This window comes from Aspergillus aculeatus (assembly GCF_001890905.1).
Source record: "Aspergillus aculeatus ATCC 16872 unplaced genomic scaffold ASPACscaffold_18, whole genome shotgun sequence".
Classification (NCBI taxonomy): Eukaryota; Fungi; Ascomycota; class Eurotiomycetes; order Eurotiales; family Aspergillaceae; genus Aspergillus; species Aspergillus aculeatus.
Window position 1 is genome coordinate 676275 of NW_017962993.1, and position 16193 is coordinate 692467.

Below are 16193 nucleotides of genomic sequence, written 5' to 3' on the forward strand. Positions count from 1 at the left end.
CACCATACTTTCTTCCCTCTAATCACTTTTAATCCAACCCCAACCGCCACCATGCAGATCAAGAACATCGTCCTCGCCGCCTCGGCTGCTGCCACCGCTGCCGCTCTCCCGGCCACCGACGCCTCCTCCCAGAGCCAGACATTCGGCATCGTCTCCATCCACTCCGGCAGCGCCGTGCAGTACCAGCCCTTCACCGCGGCCAAGAGCAGCCTCTTCGCCGGCCTCCCCGGCCAGAACGCCAGCTGCGCCCGCCCCAAGGAGCAGACCGCCACCTTCTACATCCAGGACGGCGCTCTGTACCTGTACGACCAGTCCGCCACTCCCCAGGAGTTCTACGTCGACCGCTCAGGCATGGGTACGTCCTCTTCCTCTCTTTCTGCCGGATTATTCATAGACTCTCTCACCCTTCACCAGCACTGACAGCTATGCGTATCAGGCCAGGGTAAGATCGGCTACACGACCGGCGCCCAGCCCGCCCCCAAGAACGCGGAGCGCCAGGGCTGGTCCATCGACAAGAACAACCACCTGCAGTTCGGCGGCAGCGACCTCATCGCCTGCCCCAAGAGCATCGATGGCGCCTGGAGCATCTGGGCCAGCGCCGGCGTGAGCAACCCCGCCGGCAACAGCGACTGCGTCGGCATCGCCGCCCGCGTTGAGACCACCACCAACCCCAACGGCTGCCTGTACACCGAGTAAATGCTGCATGCAGCCAATAATCATGGCAGCCTCCGGTCTGGACGCGGTTGATCCAAGGAAGTCGGGCTGTTTGAGATAGTTCGATAGATGTCTGTGACCAGGCATTGTCATACAACTTTGTTTCTTCATGTACCGGTGGGAGAAAAGTGGAGGAAGGTGGACGGTAATGACAATCTGTAATTGCGATAGGGTTTGAGTTCTGGTTAACTGCAATATACTCCCTCCACATCATCCTTTGCCTTGGATAGTAGTGCATGACGGCGTAGTTTCTTATCCTACCGATTTCAATCAGATCCTTTGGAAAAACTGATCAGCTCAGTCCATAAACCCCAACCTCGGTGCAACATTCGTCCTCAGCTCCCGAACCGCGACCTCCACCATCTCCTTCTCCTTGGCATCGATATCACCAGACAGAAGAACCCTCCTCGCACCCTCCCGGCCCAGCACCGTCCGCACAGTGAAGTACTCCACCCCAAGCTCCTCCGCCATCTCACGCCTCCCTTCAATACCAGGTAAATACACAAAAAGCCTCATCAGTGACATCCTCCCCCCGCAACCCGGCCAGTACAGTTTTGACGAACCGGAGCCCCGCATACGCCATGCACGTCGTGGCGCTCCCGGCGCCCTGCTTATTGGTGACGATCTCGTCGCCGCCGAATTGCACTCCTGGTTGGTGAAAACAGAATCAGCAATCACGTTGACCATGATGAGGAGGCGAACAACAAAGTATTTGACCGGTGATGGTGTGCAAGACCGGAAACGAGCGGTGTGTGCCCTACAAGGATTGTTAAACTGGTACATCGAAGCTATTTGTATAGAATCGGACATGTAGCCGAGATGCTCGGGGAGAAGGCCGTGCCGCTGCGAAAACCTTCCGGCTGAACTTTCAGCCACCGGCTTGGCCTGTCTCGCCGCGACGTGCGCCTGCTGGAGACTGAATTTGAGCAGCTGTCGGCCCAGAAGCTCCGGAACGGACGTTTGATGCACTCGGAACTTGTAGCTATATGTGTTGGCGTACAATACAGTGTGCTCACTACTCTACTACTGACCCTGGCTGATCTCAGTACCATACTGTAGGACTATACACTGTCCTCTTTGTGGCCCTTCTGGTAGCCTATTTGGGAACATCGTGCCTGCTGCTTATGTCCGATGGTCCTTACTGCGTAGTAGAACTAACACCTTATACCACGTGCTACAAGTCCACGTGTGATCGTCACGTATACGCCCATCATCACGAACCCCGCAAATAGCAGTCTCCAATTCTCCCCTTACCATCTCAACCCCCTAAAACACAGCATTTATATTACCACAACCCACCACACAATCCAACTACACCACCGGACTTAACAACTCCTCCCCCACGACCGATCCGCCCCATGCCCAGGATGCCGAGCGTTGTGGCTTGTGGGTCGTGCCCGAAGGGCACACCATTCTTAAAAGTGACAGAAGATTATTGGACAGCTGCAGGTGGTTAAGCTTATCTATATGATGCGGCCAAGGCGACGTGGAAAATTAGGGCAATCGTTCTGCCGCCAGGATAGCGTTGGCGATGGTACGGGTAAAGGTTTCGGCGTTATTTATCCACAACCTGCTCACGGTAGGCCTGAAACGCAGTCTGTATGTTTATTTGCAGTAAAGAGAAGAGATTGATACTAGTCAAAGACATTGTGTCTTTCTTTTGTATTCGTATTTGAGTATATACCCGCCAGCCCCTTCAGGCTAATGGCTGTCACTATAAGGAAAACGCTATTGCATCCAACAGCGTAACATCCTTCTCCCCTTTGCTACCACAAGCCTACTACTCACTGTCAGGAATACCAACCAGCTTCGTTTCATTCCGCGGAATCGTCCGCAACCACCGGAACAGCAGCTCGGCGTCATGAATCCGATGCAGCGTGTCCCGCCCGGGGGCGAGCTGCACATAGAAGTCATTCGGCTCGAATGACTGGCAATCTGGAGTTACAATGCGCTCCCGGTAGAGTCGCATCCAGTCGCCGGCGTAGATGACGCCGTACAGGGGTTTGGCCCGTGGGTGGTGGAACCGCAGCCGCCGGAACTCGGCGAGCAGGGCGCACAGCGGCTCCGACTCCCACGGGATGACGGAGAGGGCGGGGTCGCGTACGGTCACCACAGTCAGCGTGGTCGCGAGGTTGAGGTGGATGAAGGCAACCTCATAACTGGGAAAAGGGTTGGTGATGAGGTGCATGTCCCTCGTGGAGAGGGTGAAGCCGGTGGGGCGGGGGCCTAGACGGGTAGCCATGTTCATGCGCCGAGGTGTGTGGGGTGGAGTTGGTTGGTGGTTGGTCATTGGTTTGGCTGGATTCATGGGGACTGGCGGTTGGAATCGGTTGTACAAAGGCTCGAGATGAGGTTATATATAGAGTTGTGGGGAAGTGGTCTTTGTATTTGTGTCGGTGGGTTCAGAGGAGACTGTGACATCTGCTTTGTTCTGTATTTGACAGCACTGTACTCTGTGAAAGACTTTCATTGTGACTTTCAACTGAGAATATAAGAAAATCCGTCTGCATTTCAGGCATTATACAGTAACACGCCTCTAGAAAGAAATTTTACTCTACTTGGTCTTGAGTATCAGGAGACTTTTACCTATTTCTTCAGAATTTGCCTTCAAAGTTAAGTTGCTGTATCAAACATTGACACATAGATATGGGAAATATCTCAATCCTTTAGAGCTGATTGTTCCGCTCGTTATACAACGTTGGTGATTGAATTTCAATCGAACGGATATTACCAGAGATTTGCAACCGGAGACCTCAAGGATTGCGAGTGCAACACAATAAATAATAAATACGATAGTAAGCAATTAACTGAAGTGGGACAATTTTGCTTAGTATCAAAGCAGTGCAGTCTTTGCCTAGGATACTTTAGTAGAGAATGCATACACTTTGAGCAGCAGGAAAAGACAAAAGCAAAGCCTTTGCTCTTGACTGTATTTTGCCTGATATATTCTGACTTTGATGTATTCTATATAAGATGACAGGTATACCGTTGAAGGCATGGTAGATTTGGACTGACGATTAACAGAATAGACATACCATTAAGGTCACTCCTGCTGAAGAGATCTGGTTGTCAAGTAAAAACCTACGTCTAATTTAAATCATACATGACTAACAAGTTTATAAGCATTTGATGAGATTAGGAAGTAAATGATAAACATGACTGATAGAAGGCTTCAAAACGTGTACACTTCAGTAACAATAAATTTACAATTAGAGATGTGTTGAAGTTACTTATAGCAAGTTAGAGATTAGCAATGTCCTCCATAGTTGGTACCAATTCTTTACTCAGGAATGACAACCGTCTTTGATTTCTTTCAGTTAGTAACATGTGGAAATACCTATCTACGATGCTCTGTATTTCATGCCTGAGATTGTTATCCAGGAGAGGAGTGGCCGGGATCAACGGAAACAGCCCTATGCCCTGTGGTAGTATCCAGCTCTTTGGACAGACTTGGAATTGTTTGGCTATAGGAGAATATCGAGAGCTAGACCGCTCCACTCTACTACGTTTCTCTCTTATCTTCTTTGTCTCCCGGAAGCTTGATGGCCATGGGAAGGCATTCTGAAATGCACCAAAGACTTTCTTTGCCGTCGCATATCATCCGGAATATTTATTTTACAAGTGCTTTGCGACAACAAACCTCATATCCAGGGATGGACTGCCATCAAAGAAAGTCGCACAAGTTTCAGGATATCTCCACTCAATCAAGCACAGGTAAAGACTTTTCTCTATAAGAGCTACAAAGAAATCACCTCTAAGCTTAGCTCACTGAAACCCTATTCTATGCTATAAATAGTCTAACACTATCTATGGTTAGGAACCACCCCCCCGAATCCTCACAACACCCATGACTACCACACCTACAAGCACCTTGGTAGACTGGACCCCCTCACCACCAGCCATGAAGTTCCCCCGAATTGTTGTTGAGGGCAACCTTGTTATCAATGGCAACGTGTACATAGGAGTCCCAGCCTGCCCCGCGAGGGATGCATCTGGGTCTGAGGATGCGAGCTCATCGGACACCTCCTCGGAGTACTGTACCTCTTCCCGGCCGCAATGCACTTGTACCTCGTCGGCGTGTACCTCGTGCACCTCATCTGAGGGCAGTAGCACTGTCGAGTGCGAGCATTGTACCTGTACCTGTCCCCAGCCTCACTATCATGGCGACGGCTCCTTGAGCACCTCTTCGGGCACCTTGGGGTCGCAAGACAATGTACCCCGGTTCTTCGACTGGACTCCTATACCAGTTCCGCGGGCCCGTGCGATGCCCGAGGTCTCCTCGGCTCCCATCTTCGAGGCCGAGGATCTCCTCGACCTCCACCCGGAGGGTCCACCCTGCCCTGAGGCCTCACCAGCCCCGGAACCAGGCCCAGCGAGCCCGCCACTCCAGCAAGGCCCCCTCTCCCGCGGGCTCACAAGGCACGAACTCCGCACACAGCCCGCCCCTATCGAGCAACCCTTCGAGCTCTACCACGCCCATGTGAGCACCACGACCTTCGTCGTGCTCATCGTGTGGACGAGCGCGACCCCCATCGACTGGCAAGGCGAGCCACTGCGCGTCATGCAGCACGAATTCCATTGCCTACGGGCCCTCAACCACACGGCGCAGGTCCTCCACGGGGTCATCCAGGCCGGCAAGGAGATCTGCCTGTACCGTGAGGCCGGCAACGGCGAGGTCGACCAGTTCACCCACAACGGCCGCTCCCATTTTCAAGAGGAGGACGACCTCTTCATGCTCCGCCAGTGGCGCGACCGCGTCCCGCGCGAGAAGATCGAGGGGGTTAGCGACACGGACTCCGACGTCTCCTCGCCTTACCGGCCGCGCTTGTCCTCGAGCAAGTTCTTGAATATTCGGGAGGAGGATCGGGATCCGCGGTAGACTGACTGGGTCGGGGATGGGGATGGGGTTCTACCAGGGGTGGTCTCTGGGTGATATGAAAATAGAAAAATAAAAAACGGCTTGTGAAGGGTCTATTCAAAAATCTTCATGTGGCTCTCTGTGCATTCATATTCTGATTTGTAATTAATTGTGGTTATCAGAGCATCTGCAAGCCTGAAAGCTGATCCAAAGCGCTGATATACTTGACCTAGGTAGGATTCTTGAAGGCTGGTCAGGTATTCAAATTTACTGTGAGGGTCCGAAGAAAGTGTTACACTCTCGGGGGAAAGCAACCGAGTTAGGGCTATGCCTACGCTCCCTAGCTAGCTAAAATTGCAACTCAGCGGCATAACTCTAAGTTCGCTGCGAAATCGACAATCTCAGTACAAAACAGCTTTCCTACAACACGCGACATTTTAGAGACTACGCCCGATGCTAACAAGTCAGTGAGTAAACCATCTATTCCATCTTGTGGCATTCAATGATTACGTGAAGTTCTGGACAAGCTGTGGCTTAGCAGACCCGGGTACTCTTTGCAGCACACTCCTAAAGCCCTAAATTAGTAAAGAACTCAAACCACGCCGCTGCCCCTATTAACCAACCCTGTTCTCTGCTAAGCAGCGAGCAGATGCAAGCTTCCAGCTAATGCACCAACAAGCTCGACCAGAACGTGGCCGCCTGCTGGCCTTCTCACTATCGGAACTCAATTGAATCGACCATTACCTGCGCCCCACCGTCCACATTACCGTCTGCATTCTGACCGGCGCACAGGAATCTTTCCTGTCCGCTGCCCGCCAAGACTGTCCTTGGCGCCCACCACATGGTCTAGCCATCAACAGAGTTCTTATCCCACAGTCGTGGGCGCTGCTCAGAGGTTTAGGATAGTTTCTACTCCAGCGGTTATGGAAGGGTTACATGGGGGTTTGGACTCGAGACGAAGGAACGTCGAGAGTTCGCGCTAGATGGAATAAACTCTGCAGCATGCAGCATCCCTGCTAGTGTGTCTGCGGCGTTTTTCTTCAGAACAAGCTCTCTGGCCATCAGAGTGTGATGTTTCTATTGCCTTTGTGCACATACTGATGAATTCTACAAATCCTGCACCTAGCGAAAGGGTCAACCCCACTGAGCAGCAAAGAAACTACTCCAGCCGATATGAATGATACCACAGGGATCCGGCCGAAGCAACCTTTCCCGAGAAGCAAAACACAAAGATAATGCCGGAAGAGGGCGGAACCGAGCCAGAGCAGAGAATTCTTTGGTGTGGTTGTAGGCGAGATCGCATCCACACTGACCCCAACAATCCATACTGCTTTCAGTGTAGCCGCCCCGCCGGATAGATTAAACTAGTGCTGACGGTGCGGACCGGACTGCACAGACTTGATTAAGGGTGCAATTCTCGTCTTCTCCGCTCGTGCTGTAGTGTGTGCTGCTGCATATTACAGAAGAAAAACACAAATGAAAAGGGATGAAAAAAATCGTATGGTGAAAAGTATGTACACGAAACAAAAGAAACCGTCCTCGGTCAAGGACCATGCTCCAGGCCAGCCTAGCGCAACCAACTCTCCTCAGGCGCATGCGGCGTCGTCCTGCCTGCGGCCTCGGCATCACTATGCGCGCTACTTCGCGTCTCATGTGTGATCTCGATCTGGTTGGAGACGACAATCGCCCCGTTATCAGTATCCGGATGGGGTGAAACCGGCGCAGGGTACGCCTTGAGCGCCTGCATCTTCATGTTGTCCATCATGCGCTCTTCGCTCTCCGTAAACGTCAGCCCGATCGTGATCGGATCCGACGCTTTGCCGCGGTTGCGGCTCGAGGAGCCGCCTAGTCCACCTCCGCCACCAATCGTTTGGAAGCCTGACGGGTTCTTGTAGCTCTTCTGCGAGGACTGGAAGGCGCTGCCGAAGGCGCGGGCCAGCCAGGTGCGCAGCAGGTGGAAGACCATCGGGAGGTTCGTGGTGATCACCGCCGCGAAGGTCTCGCGCGTGCCCCATTCTTCGGCTAGGGAGGCGCCGTTGTCTTGTTCCTGGGCGGGAGTTAGGGTTTCCGGGAGGCTATGAGTGAGGACGGAGTAAGACTCACCACTATTATGAAGACGGCCTTGAGGGTCGCGCAGACGAGGATGAAGATTCCCGCGCTGAGAATGATGGTCGCCGCGATCTTTTTAATGACTTTCAGGCTGGAGCCCCACAGCATGGGGATCGGGAGGAGGATTAGGTAGGGGTCGGTGAGGAGGTTGGAGGCGAAGGTGATGGCGACGACGGGCATGGAGATGGCAGGTTGGCAGATGTCTGATAGTTGTTGTGAGTAGGTTTATTTCTGATTGTGAACGAGGTGGGACTTACTGCCGGGATTAGGGTAGATTTGCCAATTCTTGTGAAATGGGCGGCATGACGCGAGGATTGTGATGATGCTGGCGAGGAAACTTCCAACCACCAGCACAAACCCAATGTAGATGGGAATGCGATATCGCCGACCGAGGCCGTTCTGTGTCATTCACATTAGTTGTGATCGCAGACCAGGGTAACAGGTGTGGTGCTCACCATCAACCGTGTATAGAACGCGAGCATGGACAGCTTGAGAAAGCTGATCAATGCCGAATAGGTGGCCCAACCCGCCAGTTGGATCTTCGAGCCGATCACCCTGACATGAGAGATCAGTGAACCGTGCAGTATAGACGTGGATCGACCGACAAACCTGGCATGATACTCGGGACTCTCTGGCGACAACGCTGCCCGTTGAGCGTCAGTCATGCTGTTGTTGGCCAAGCCATGGGCCACTGCGCCCACATTGTAGGCCAGAGAGACCTGCGCCGTGTAGAACAACTGCAAATCATGTCAGCTTTATAATTCATTCAGCAGAAAGGATGGTACGCACAATCCCAACCCACACGAGATAATCATCCAGGCGCAGATGCCTCCAGCCCACGACTCTGGCCTGCGACCAGGTCCGTAGCATCGTCACAGCCACGCCGATGGCGTACATGGTCCAGAGCTGGACGTTGGTGTTGTAGGCCGCTTTAGAGGCGGCATCCCGCGCCTCCAGAAGAGTCCACATGTCCTGCGAGAAGAGTTCGATCTACAATGCGAACAAAATGTGTGAGACCGTAAGGGGAATATGACAGAGCAAAGGTCTCCATTTGTGTTGGAAGTAGATTAGAGACGCGCGATCTGTTTAGTATTAAGAACGGATGTGGACGTTGTCGTGCAGCAGCATTACACAAGCCGAGTGTGTGGTTCGGAGTTTGGCTCGGCTATTGGATCACGAAATTCAGGAACACCTGGTGGCAGATGTAACGTAAGTATGCTGTCCTATTTTTGAGTCGCCAGGTACGCACAAGAACGACCTGAACTCCGTGTGGACTGCCACTTCGCCGCGAGGGCATACATCTGGGCCAGTGCTTGCACTCTATCCTATGCCTGGCTGAATTGCAACTGAAAGATATTCAGCATTGATTGGCCGTGTTCCAGTGGTGGGTATCAAACTTTGAGGATGAAGTTAACCTGGAAATTGGAGTTGTATTCAGTTGTGCACATTAAATGGCCGGAAAAGACCTCGGTTGGAGGCACAAGCACAAGGTTAAATCACGGAGAATCCAGCGCCCCACTCATAATTAGATAAGGTGCCCACTCATTAGTCCTAAGGAAGTAAGTGATCGACCACTTCCGCTGCCTTCCGTCATCCCCGAGGGAATTTGTTCCATGGTTGGATGGAGAGTGTGGAGCATGCCATTCCCCCATTCATCTCGATGGTTAGTTAGGGCCACCACCACATCCGGGCTTCCATCCGCCCCCCATCCACCAGTACCCCAGCAGCAACCTTTCAGCCTAATCCTGGTTGTCGGGGAGTTACACACTCAGATATATCTCCGGTGCTACTCCAGGAACCCGGATCATATGACTCAATCCAGTCAGGAACACAATCCTAAGTCGAACCCCAATTTTGGTCGAGTGGAGTCCGGCTACCACGAATATTAGAAATAAACTCGCCTCGCCCCCCGGGGAGGATTCTCTACAGCGACGATCCTCAACACCCGTTGCCCGTCGTCATCTTTGCTTGTTCTCCTTCTCACTTGGCTTGCCATCCGGTATCTGCACACAATGTATCGGTTCAAGCTGGAATTCGTGACGGTTGTCGCCACGTGGGCGTTGTCGGCAGCCTGTCATTCCCTGCCTCGTGCGGCCGATGGGTCAGACGGCGCTTGCCACTCAGGCGATGCCGACTTCAAGGCTCTCGGAGCCAAGCTGTCGAGCACCGCGCAGGTCTATTGCCCGGGCTCCAGTGAATTCACCAATGTAACCACCCGCTGGTCGGTGCTCGAAGAGCCCGAGGTGAACATTGTCTTTGTGCCAGGCACGGAGAATGATGTTGCCGAGATTGTATGCCCGCCTTGATCCACGCACTATCAGGAAGATATACTGACAAGACGATGTGTAGGTGCAATATGCCAACAAGAAGGAAATCCCCTTCCTGACCTACAATGGCGTCCATGGGGCTCTCACCTCCCTGGGCAAGATGGACTACGGGATAGCCATCTACATGGGCCAGCTGAGCGGTGTCCAGGTCGCCGCTGATGGCCAGACCGCGACCTTCGGTGGCGGCACCATGTCCAAAATTGTGACGGACGAGCTGTGGGCCGCCGGCAAGCAGACGGTGACTGGCACTTGCGAATGTGTCAGTCTCCTGGGCCCCGCTCTGGGAGGTGGCCACGGCTGGCTGCAGGGCCACCACGGCCTCGTCGCCGACCAGTTCGTCTCGATGAACATCGTGCTGGCCAACGGCACGCTGACCACCATCGACGAGACCTCCGACCTCTGGTGGGCCGTCAAGGGCGCGGGCCACAACTTCGGGATCGTCACCTCGCTGACCTCGAAGATCTACGACATCGAGCACCGCGACTGGGCCATCGAGACCATCATCTTCAGCGGCGACCAGGTCGAGGCCGTCTACCAGACGACAAACGACTACCTCTTGAAGAACGGCACGCAGCCCGAGGGTGTGATCAACTGGTCCTACTGGATGAACAACGCCGACGCTGACCCCAACAACGTACGTTCCCTTCCCATCCCACTTACCAGACCTCCAAACTAACCCCCTTCAAGCCCGTTATCGTCTTTTACCTCATCCAAGAAGGCGTCACCGCCGTCGACTCCACCTACAGCGCTCCCTTCCACGCACTCGGCCCCATTTCCGTGACCCCCGCCAACGGCACCTACAAAGACCTGGCCGGCTGGACCAGCATCGCTGTCGACTCCCCGCCCTGCCAGAAGATGGGCATGGCCAATCCGCGCTTCCCGATTTACCTCGAGACGTACGACGTGGCAGCCCAGAAGCAGGCATGGGACGTCTACGCAGATGCCACGCGCGGCGCCTCCCCGTTCAACAACTCCATCTTCATGTTCGAGGGCTACTCCGCGCAGGGCGTGCACGCCGTCGACAGCGACTCCAGCGCCTTCGCCTTCCGGTCCGAGAACCTCCTCGCCGCCCCGATGATCAATTACTTCCCCGACGGGGACGAGCTGGACCAGAAGGCCAACAGCGTGGGTCAGCAGCTTCGCGAGATCTTATTCAACGCGACCGGCCGCTCGGAGATCCGCGCGTATGTCAATTATGCGTATGGCACGGAGTCGCCGCGGGAGTTGTACGGGAGTGAGGACTGGCGGCAGCAGCGGTTGCAGGCGTTGAAGCAGAAGTATGATCCCACCGGAAAGTTCAGCTTTTATGCGCCTGTTGCGTGAGGGACTCGGCGGGGATGGAGGCTGTCTGTAATTGCTGTACTGGTGCAAAAGTTAAGTAATGTATATAAAGAACACACTTATATAGATGTATAGAGTTAATCTGCTTCACAGCTCATGTTGTAATTTGCTTGGTGGCTGGTCGGCCCTAGAACGTCAATCTCCTTGCGCATCCCTCGTAACACTTCAGAAGGTTGCGATTATAGGTAACTCGAAGACAATCTCGCCATCCAATTGGGCGGGCTTCACCGAAGCGAATCACAATCAGCCATTCTGCAGATTAGGGCCCGATGTATGATGGTCAGCCCTCCTCACTGCCGATCCGGAAATCCCTGCTTCCTTGACTCAGAACAAACGGCTGGACCGTGCAGCATCTCCAGCTCCATGCGACTTATGCAGCAGCTATATTGGCAATTTCACCGCGCAGCTAAGAAACACCGCACACGAAACCATGTGACCGAAGCCCATCGAAATGATTGCTTTTCCGTTAGCGCATTCATTCCCGATAGCCTCGTATCGGCAGCTGCAGGTCTCCGGCATTCCTCGAATCATGACCCGATACGGCGGAATGCGCTGCATGAAGATGCATTTCTCCCTTCTGCATCCGGCAGCGATCGGCGAATTGTGATTGTTGATGGGTGGGTGACCTGTCTCGTGCATGTCGATTATTGGTTTGCCGGGCTCACGTTGCCCCTTGTTCAGCTCTTGCTCATCTGCAAGGGTGTTTGTCTTCTTAGGGCTTGCAAGCCGAGCTGACCCCGGGGCTGAGACTGCACCATGACAAGCAAAACAATCCCACTTCGCAACTTTCTCTCCTCCTCGACCTTTCCCTCTGATAATGGGCCGAGACACGCTGTCACACTCACGACCATGTCGCCGACGAAAGACGAGCTCAACACTCCCTCCACGCGCGAACTCGCCTCCAGTCATGCCACGGACGCAGTCGAGTCCGACCCCTCCGATTCCCCTCCCGTCTGGAAGCCGAAAAAGGGCCAGTGGCTGATCTTCGGCTGCCTGGCGCTGCTATCCTTCATCATCTCGCTGGACACCACGGTCATCACGCCGGCCATCCCGGTACCTGCCCCTTGACACAATCACAGGCGATCCCGCTAATACCCTCAGGTCTTGGAACAATCCCTGAAAGGCGACACAGTCCAAGCCTTCTGGGCAGGCACCTCCTACCTCCTCGCCAGCGCCGTCTGCCAGCCCTTCATCGTGGACCTATCCGATGTCTTCGGCCGCCGGGAGGTCCTGTTCGGAGTAGTCAGCCTCTTCACCCTGGGGACGATCCTCTCAGCCGTCGCACACGACTTCCACCTGTTCCTGGCCGGCCGGTCGCTGCAGGGCGTCGGCGGCGGCGGGATCATGGCCAGCTGCATCGTGATCACGACGGACATCGTGCCGCTGCGGCAGCGGCCGACTTACTACGCGATCGTGCAGATGGCGTGGGCGATCGGGACGTTGGCGGGACCCGTGGTGGGCGGCGCCATCGCCCAGGAGATCCCCTGGCGGTGGATCTTCTACATCAACTTACCGTTCTGCGGTTTGGGGCTGGTCATGGTCCCGCTGACGGTGCGGCTGCGCGCCGAGCGGCCGAGTATCCTGCAGCGACTGGGGTGCATCGACTGGATCGGCGGGGTGCTGTTTATCGGCAGTTTGTGCAGCTTTCTGATCGGCATCACCTGGGGCGGGAACCAGTTCCGCTGGGATAGCTGGCGCACGATCGTGCCCATCGTTGTGGGCGGGGTGGGCTGTGTGGTGGCGCTGCTGTGGGAGGCGTACGGCGCGAGACGCCCATTCATCCATCTCCAGTTGTTCGGGAGTGTCTCCGCCGTGCTGGCGTATCTCTGCGCGTGCTTGCAGGGTGCTCTCGTTCGTGGCCCTAGTCCCCTTTCCCCTTTTCCCCCCCCCTCATTGAGTAAGATACTGACTGATCCACCGAAATAGATGCTAGGCCTCCTCTACTTCATCCCTCTCTGCCTCCAGACGGTCAAACACTTCTCCCCGATCACCAGCGGCCTCGCCCTGATGGTCATCCTGGGGGTGATGCTGCCCGCCAGCGTCATGACCGGGGCCCTGCTCACGCGCCTGGGCACCTACCGCTGGGCCATCTGGTCCGGCTGGCTGCTCTCCACCCTCGCCATCGCCCTGCTCACCCTCCTCGACACCAAGATCTCGGCCGTGCGCTGGGTCTTCATCTTCCTCACCCTCGGCACGGGCCAGGGACTGATCCTGACCTCGCAGAACTTCGCCGTGCAGGCGTTGGCGAAAGATAATCGGGATGCGTCGGCCGCGGGGCTGTACACGTTCATGCGGTCGCTGGGGATGTGCATTGGCGTTGCGGTGGCGGGGACTTTCTTCCAGAATCGGTTGGCGGAGAGGCTGGGGAACGCTGGGTTGGATAGGCAGGTTGCGCGGATGGCGGCGGAGTTTGCGTTGGTCTTGAGGAGTAAGGAGGGTGGGTTGGCGGAAGGGGTCAAGGCGGCGTATGTCGGTGTGTTTCGCGAGGCGTTTCGCGATCTCTGGATCTTCTTTGCGGCTGTGTCGGGGTTGAGCTTCTTGCTGGCGCTGGGGATCGGGCATTCTAGTATGGATCGGGCGTTGGAGTCGGAACATACCCTTGTTGGCGAGCGGGGGGAGAGGAAGGTGCAGGTTCAGGGAGAGGGGGAGAAGGCGGGGGTTTAATTTTGTTGAGCATGGTGATGGGCTACAAATGGTACGAGGGCAAAGCTTGAGTGGGATGGAACTGCAAATTGACAATTCATGAGGGTTGGATCCTGCTTGCCCTCCTTCAATGCCCTCTGGAGTCGAGTATGCGACATTCATGTAGATCTTGCGCGAGCTGGGGGTCGTACCGGGAGAGATGTACATAGTTCATGGGCAATGAGTCCACCAAGGGGTGCAGGGCAATTCTAGAGACCTTCATTTCATCCAGAAACCATGCCCGGTAGCAACAGATTGTGCGTCGTAACCTCGGACATCTGCCGATTGCACTGCGGTCGACATCATATGCCTGCAGCATTGCGTGCTCCGATCTTATCTATCGGCCGACTGAGGGCAGAACTGAGTATAATTCGTATTTAATTCAAGCGCTAGTCTTCCCGCAACGCTTGGCAGATGCGATAACCCAGACATCGCGATTAAATTGGGTCCTGACGTGCTTCCATCGCTTCAAAGACACACTTTATATAGCAGCCCGGGCTGCAATGGAAAGACATGTCTTGTGGAGTGGAACAACGACAACGCAACCATGGCATTCACCCGGTTGGTAGCATTCTACCGCTCCTGTCTCTTCCAGATCATCATCGTGGGCCTGGTCGCATTCTGCGAGCCGGGCATCTGGACTGCTTTGAATAACCTTGGAGCGGGGGGAAATGCTAGTGTACGTTGCCTACCTCTCCTCTTCCAGGTACTCGTTGCTAATCAACCTCCAGCCCTTCCTCAACAACGCCGCCAATGCCCTAACATACGGTCTCATGTCCGTGGGGTGCTTCCTCGCCGGCGGCGTCACTAACAAGATCACCGCCAAATGGACCCTCTTCATCGGCGCCGCCTTTTACACTCCGTACGCCGCGGCACTGTACTGCAATAACCGCTACGGCAACGAGTGGTTTCTGCTCCTCGGGGCTGCGCTGTGTGGCATTGGAGCCTCGCTTCTGTGGGCGAGTGAAGCTGCCATCGCAGTCGGCTACCCCGAAGAAGAAAAGCGAGGACGGTACGTCACCCATCCCTCTTCCTCCAACCACCGCGTCGTCTAATGCTCTCGGTAGATACGTTGGAATCTGGATGGGAATCCGGCAGATGGGCCCCCTGGTAGGCGGGGCGATCTCCCTCGCGCTGAACATCAACACCGCCCACGCCGGCAAGGTCACCTACACCACCTACCTAGGGCTGGTCGCCATCTCGTCTCTGGGTGCGCCTTTCGCCCTACTTCTCTCCCAGCCCCAGCAGGTAGTCCGCAGCAACGGCACCCCGATCCCTTACATGCGGCGCACAAGCCTGAAGATCGAAGCCCGCGCCATCTGGAAGCAGCTGCACAACAAGTACATGCTGCTCCTGATCCCGGTCTTTCTAGCTGGACAGTTCGGGACAACCTACCAGGGCAACTATCTTACCAGTACGCCTCCCTCCATTCCCACCCTCCACTCCCCCATGAAAGAGACATACTAACGTTGGGAAAAAGCATACTTTACCGTCCGTTCCCGCGCACTAGCCTCCTTCCTAACCGCCGTCGTCGGCGCCGCCGCCAACCTCCTGACGGGCTTCATCCTCGACCTGCCCTCGCTGTCCCGCCAAGCCCGCTCGAGAGGCGTCTACATCTTTGTGTTAGTTTTCGTAACGGCAGCCTGGACCTGGAACGCGATCGTGCAGACCCGCCTGGCGCGCATGGACGACCCGCCCACTTTCGATCTGGGCGACGGTGCCTTCTTCAACTCCGCTTTCACGGTGTACATGTTTTTCAAGTTCTTTTACGAGGTGCTGCAGACGTATATCTATTGGCTGATGGCGGAGATCAAGGGCGCCAGCGGCGATGGGGACGTCGCGCGCACGACGGGCATCCTGCGCTCGTGGGAGTCGATTGGGAGTACCATTGCGTATGCGGTGGGCGCGACGCATTGGCCGAACGAGAAGCAGATGGTGCTTGGGTTTGTGTTGTGGGGGGTTACGGTGCCGTTCACGGTTCTGGCGGTGTTTGGGGAGTGGAATGTGGGGTTTGGGGGGGAGGGGGAGAGCGAGGGGGAGGACGAAGGGCAGGAGGAAAGTGGGAGGAGTAGTAGGGTTAGCTTGGAAGCGCAAGGGGTGGTCGTAGGTGTTGATGGGAAGTGTTGAGATAGTCTTGTGGAGATATAGAAATGCATCGTGGT

The 16193-nt window shown here is 55.2% G+C and overlaps 7 protein-coding genes across 7 annotated transcripts; 5 read left to right on the plus strand and 2 right to left on the minus strand.

The window, feature by feature from the left end:
* The first annotated feature begins 11 nt into the window (after nucleotides 1–11).
* aspf34 (cell wall protein PhiA) lies at nucleotides 12–917 on the plus strand. The gene is made up of 2 exons (XM_020205937.1): nucleotides 12–355; nucleotides 437–917. The coding sequence occupies exons 1-2, from the start codon at nucleotides 52–54 to the stop codon at nucleotides 694–696; spliced, it is 564 nt and encodes a 187-aa protein (XP_020052377.1). The 5' UTR covers nucleotides 12–51; the 3' UTR covers nucleotides 697–917.
* A 1577-nt stretch (nucleotides 918–2494) lies between these two features.
* ASPACDRAFT_64027 (uncharacterized protein) lies at nucleotides 2495–2956 on the minus strand (the record flags this gene model as incomplete). Its single annotated transcript, XM_020203957.1, has 1 exon — nucleotides 2495–2956. One exon carries the CDS (start codon nucleotides 2954–2956, stop codon nucleotides 2495–2497), a length of 462 nt encoding a protein of 153 aa, XP_020052378.1.
* A 1602-nt stretch (nucleotides 2957–4558) lies between these two features.
* Nucleotides 4559–5674, plus strand: ASPACDRAFT_1859800 (uncharacterized protein; the record flags this gene model as incomplete). The annotated part of the gene is made up of 1 exon (XM_020197697.1): nucleotides 4559–5674. The coding sequence occupies one exon, from the start codon at nucleotides 4562–4564 to the stop codon at nucleotides 5591–5593; it is 1032 nt and encodes a 343-aa protein (XP_020052379.1). The 3' UTR covers nucleotides 5594–5674.
* A 1378-nt stretch (nucleotides 5675–7052) lies between these two features.
* Nucleotides 7053–8962, minus strand: ASPACDRAFT_126316 (uncharacterized protein). Its single transcript, XM_020196911.1, has 6 exons — nucleotides 8471–8962; nucleotides 8291–8418; nucleotides 8137–8236; nucleotides 7939–8080; nucleotides 7676–7884; nucleotides 7053–7619 (listed from the first exon to the last, which is right to left on the minus strand). The coding sequence occupies exons 1-6, from the start codon at nucleotides 8648–8650 to the stop codon at nucleotides 7140–7142; spliced, it is 1239 nt and encodes a 412-aa protein (XP_020052380.1). The 5' UTR covers nucleotides 8651–8962; the 3' UTR covers nucleotides 7053–7139.
* A 664-nt stretch (nucleotides 8963–9626) lies between these two features.
* On the plus strand, nucleotides 9627–11397 carry ASPACDRAFT_81718 (putative FAD-dependent oxygenase). Its single transcript, XM_020205938.1, has 3 exons — nucleotides 9627–9972; nucleotides 10031–10642; nucleotides 10696–11397. Exons 1-3 carry the CDS (start codon nucleotides 9694–9696, stop codon nucleotides 11329–11331), a joined length of 1527 nt encoding a protein of 508 aa, XP_020052381.1. The 5' UTR covers nucleotides 9627–9693; the 3' UTR covers nucleotides 11332–11397.
* Nucleotides 11398–12198: 801 nt separating this feature from the next.
* Nucleotides 12199–14264, plus strand: ASPACDRAFT_1859803 (uncharacterized protein; the record flags this gene model as incomplete). Its single annotated transcript, XM_020197698.1, has 3 exons — nucleotides 12199–12402; nucleotides 12451–13200; nucleotides 13276–14264. 3 exons carry the CDS (start codon nucleotides 12199–12201, stop codon nucleotides 14011–14013), a joined length of 1692 nt encoding a protein of 563 aa, XP_020052382.1. The 3' UTR covers nucleotides 14014–14264.
* A 314-nt stretch (nucleotides 14265–14578) lies between these two features.
* On the plus strand, nucleotides 14579–16158 carry ASPACDRAFT_35570 (uncharacterized protein; the record flags this gene model as incomplete). Its single annotated transcript, XM_020200134.1, has 4 exons — nucleotides 14579–14710; nucleotides 14763–15043; nucleotides 15099–15445; nucleotides 15512–16158. The coding sequence occupies 4 exons, from the start codon at nucleotides 14579–14581 to the stop codon at nucleotides 16156–16158; spliced, it is 1407 nt and encodes a 468-aa protein (XP_020052383.1).
* Between the last annotated feature and the right edge of the window lie 35 nt (nucleotides 16159–16193).

What these genes read in the sequence shown, in the direction of transcription:
- ASPACDRAFT_81718 (XM_020205938.1), top strand. Translation starts at nt 9,694, where the DNA reads ATGTATCGGTTCAAGCTGGAATTCGTGACGGTTGTCGCCACGTGGGCG. An exon ending in AGAATGATGTTGCCGAGATT is followed by an intron (nt 9,973 to 10,030) that starts GTATGCCCGCCT and finishes GACGATGTGTAG; the next exon opens with GTGCAATATGCCAACAAGAA. An exon ending in CCGACGCTGACCCCAACAAC is followed by an intron (nt 10,643 to 10,695) that starts GTACGTTCCCTT and finishes ACCCCCTTCAAG; the next exon opens with CCCGTTATCGTCTTTTACCT.
- ASPACDRAFT_126316 (XM_020196911.1), bottom strand. Translation starts at nt 8,650, where the DNA reads ATGTGGACTCTTCTGGAGGCGCGGGATGCCGCCTCTAAAGCGGCCTAC. An exon ending in AGTCCCGAGTATCATGCCAG is followed by an intron (nt 8,237 to 8,290) that starts GTTTGTCGGTCG and finishes CTCTCATGTCAG; the next exon opens with GGTGATCGGCTCGAAGATCC. An exon ending in CGTTCTATACACGGTTGATG is followed by an intron (nt 8,081 to 8,136) that starts GTGAGCACCACA and finishes TGAATGACACAG; the next exon opens with AACGGCCTCGGTCGGCGATA.
- aspf34 (XM_020205937.1), top strand. Translation starts at nt 52, where the DNA reads ATGCAGATCAAGAACATCGTCCTCGCCGCCTCGGCTGCTGCCACCGCT. An exon ending in CGTCGACCGCTCAGGCATGG is followed by an intron (nt 356 to 436) that starts GTACGTCCTCTT and finishes TATGCGTATCAG; the next exon opens with GCCAGGGTAAGATCGGCTAC.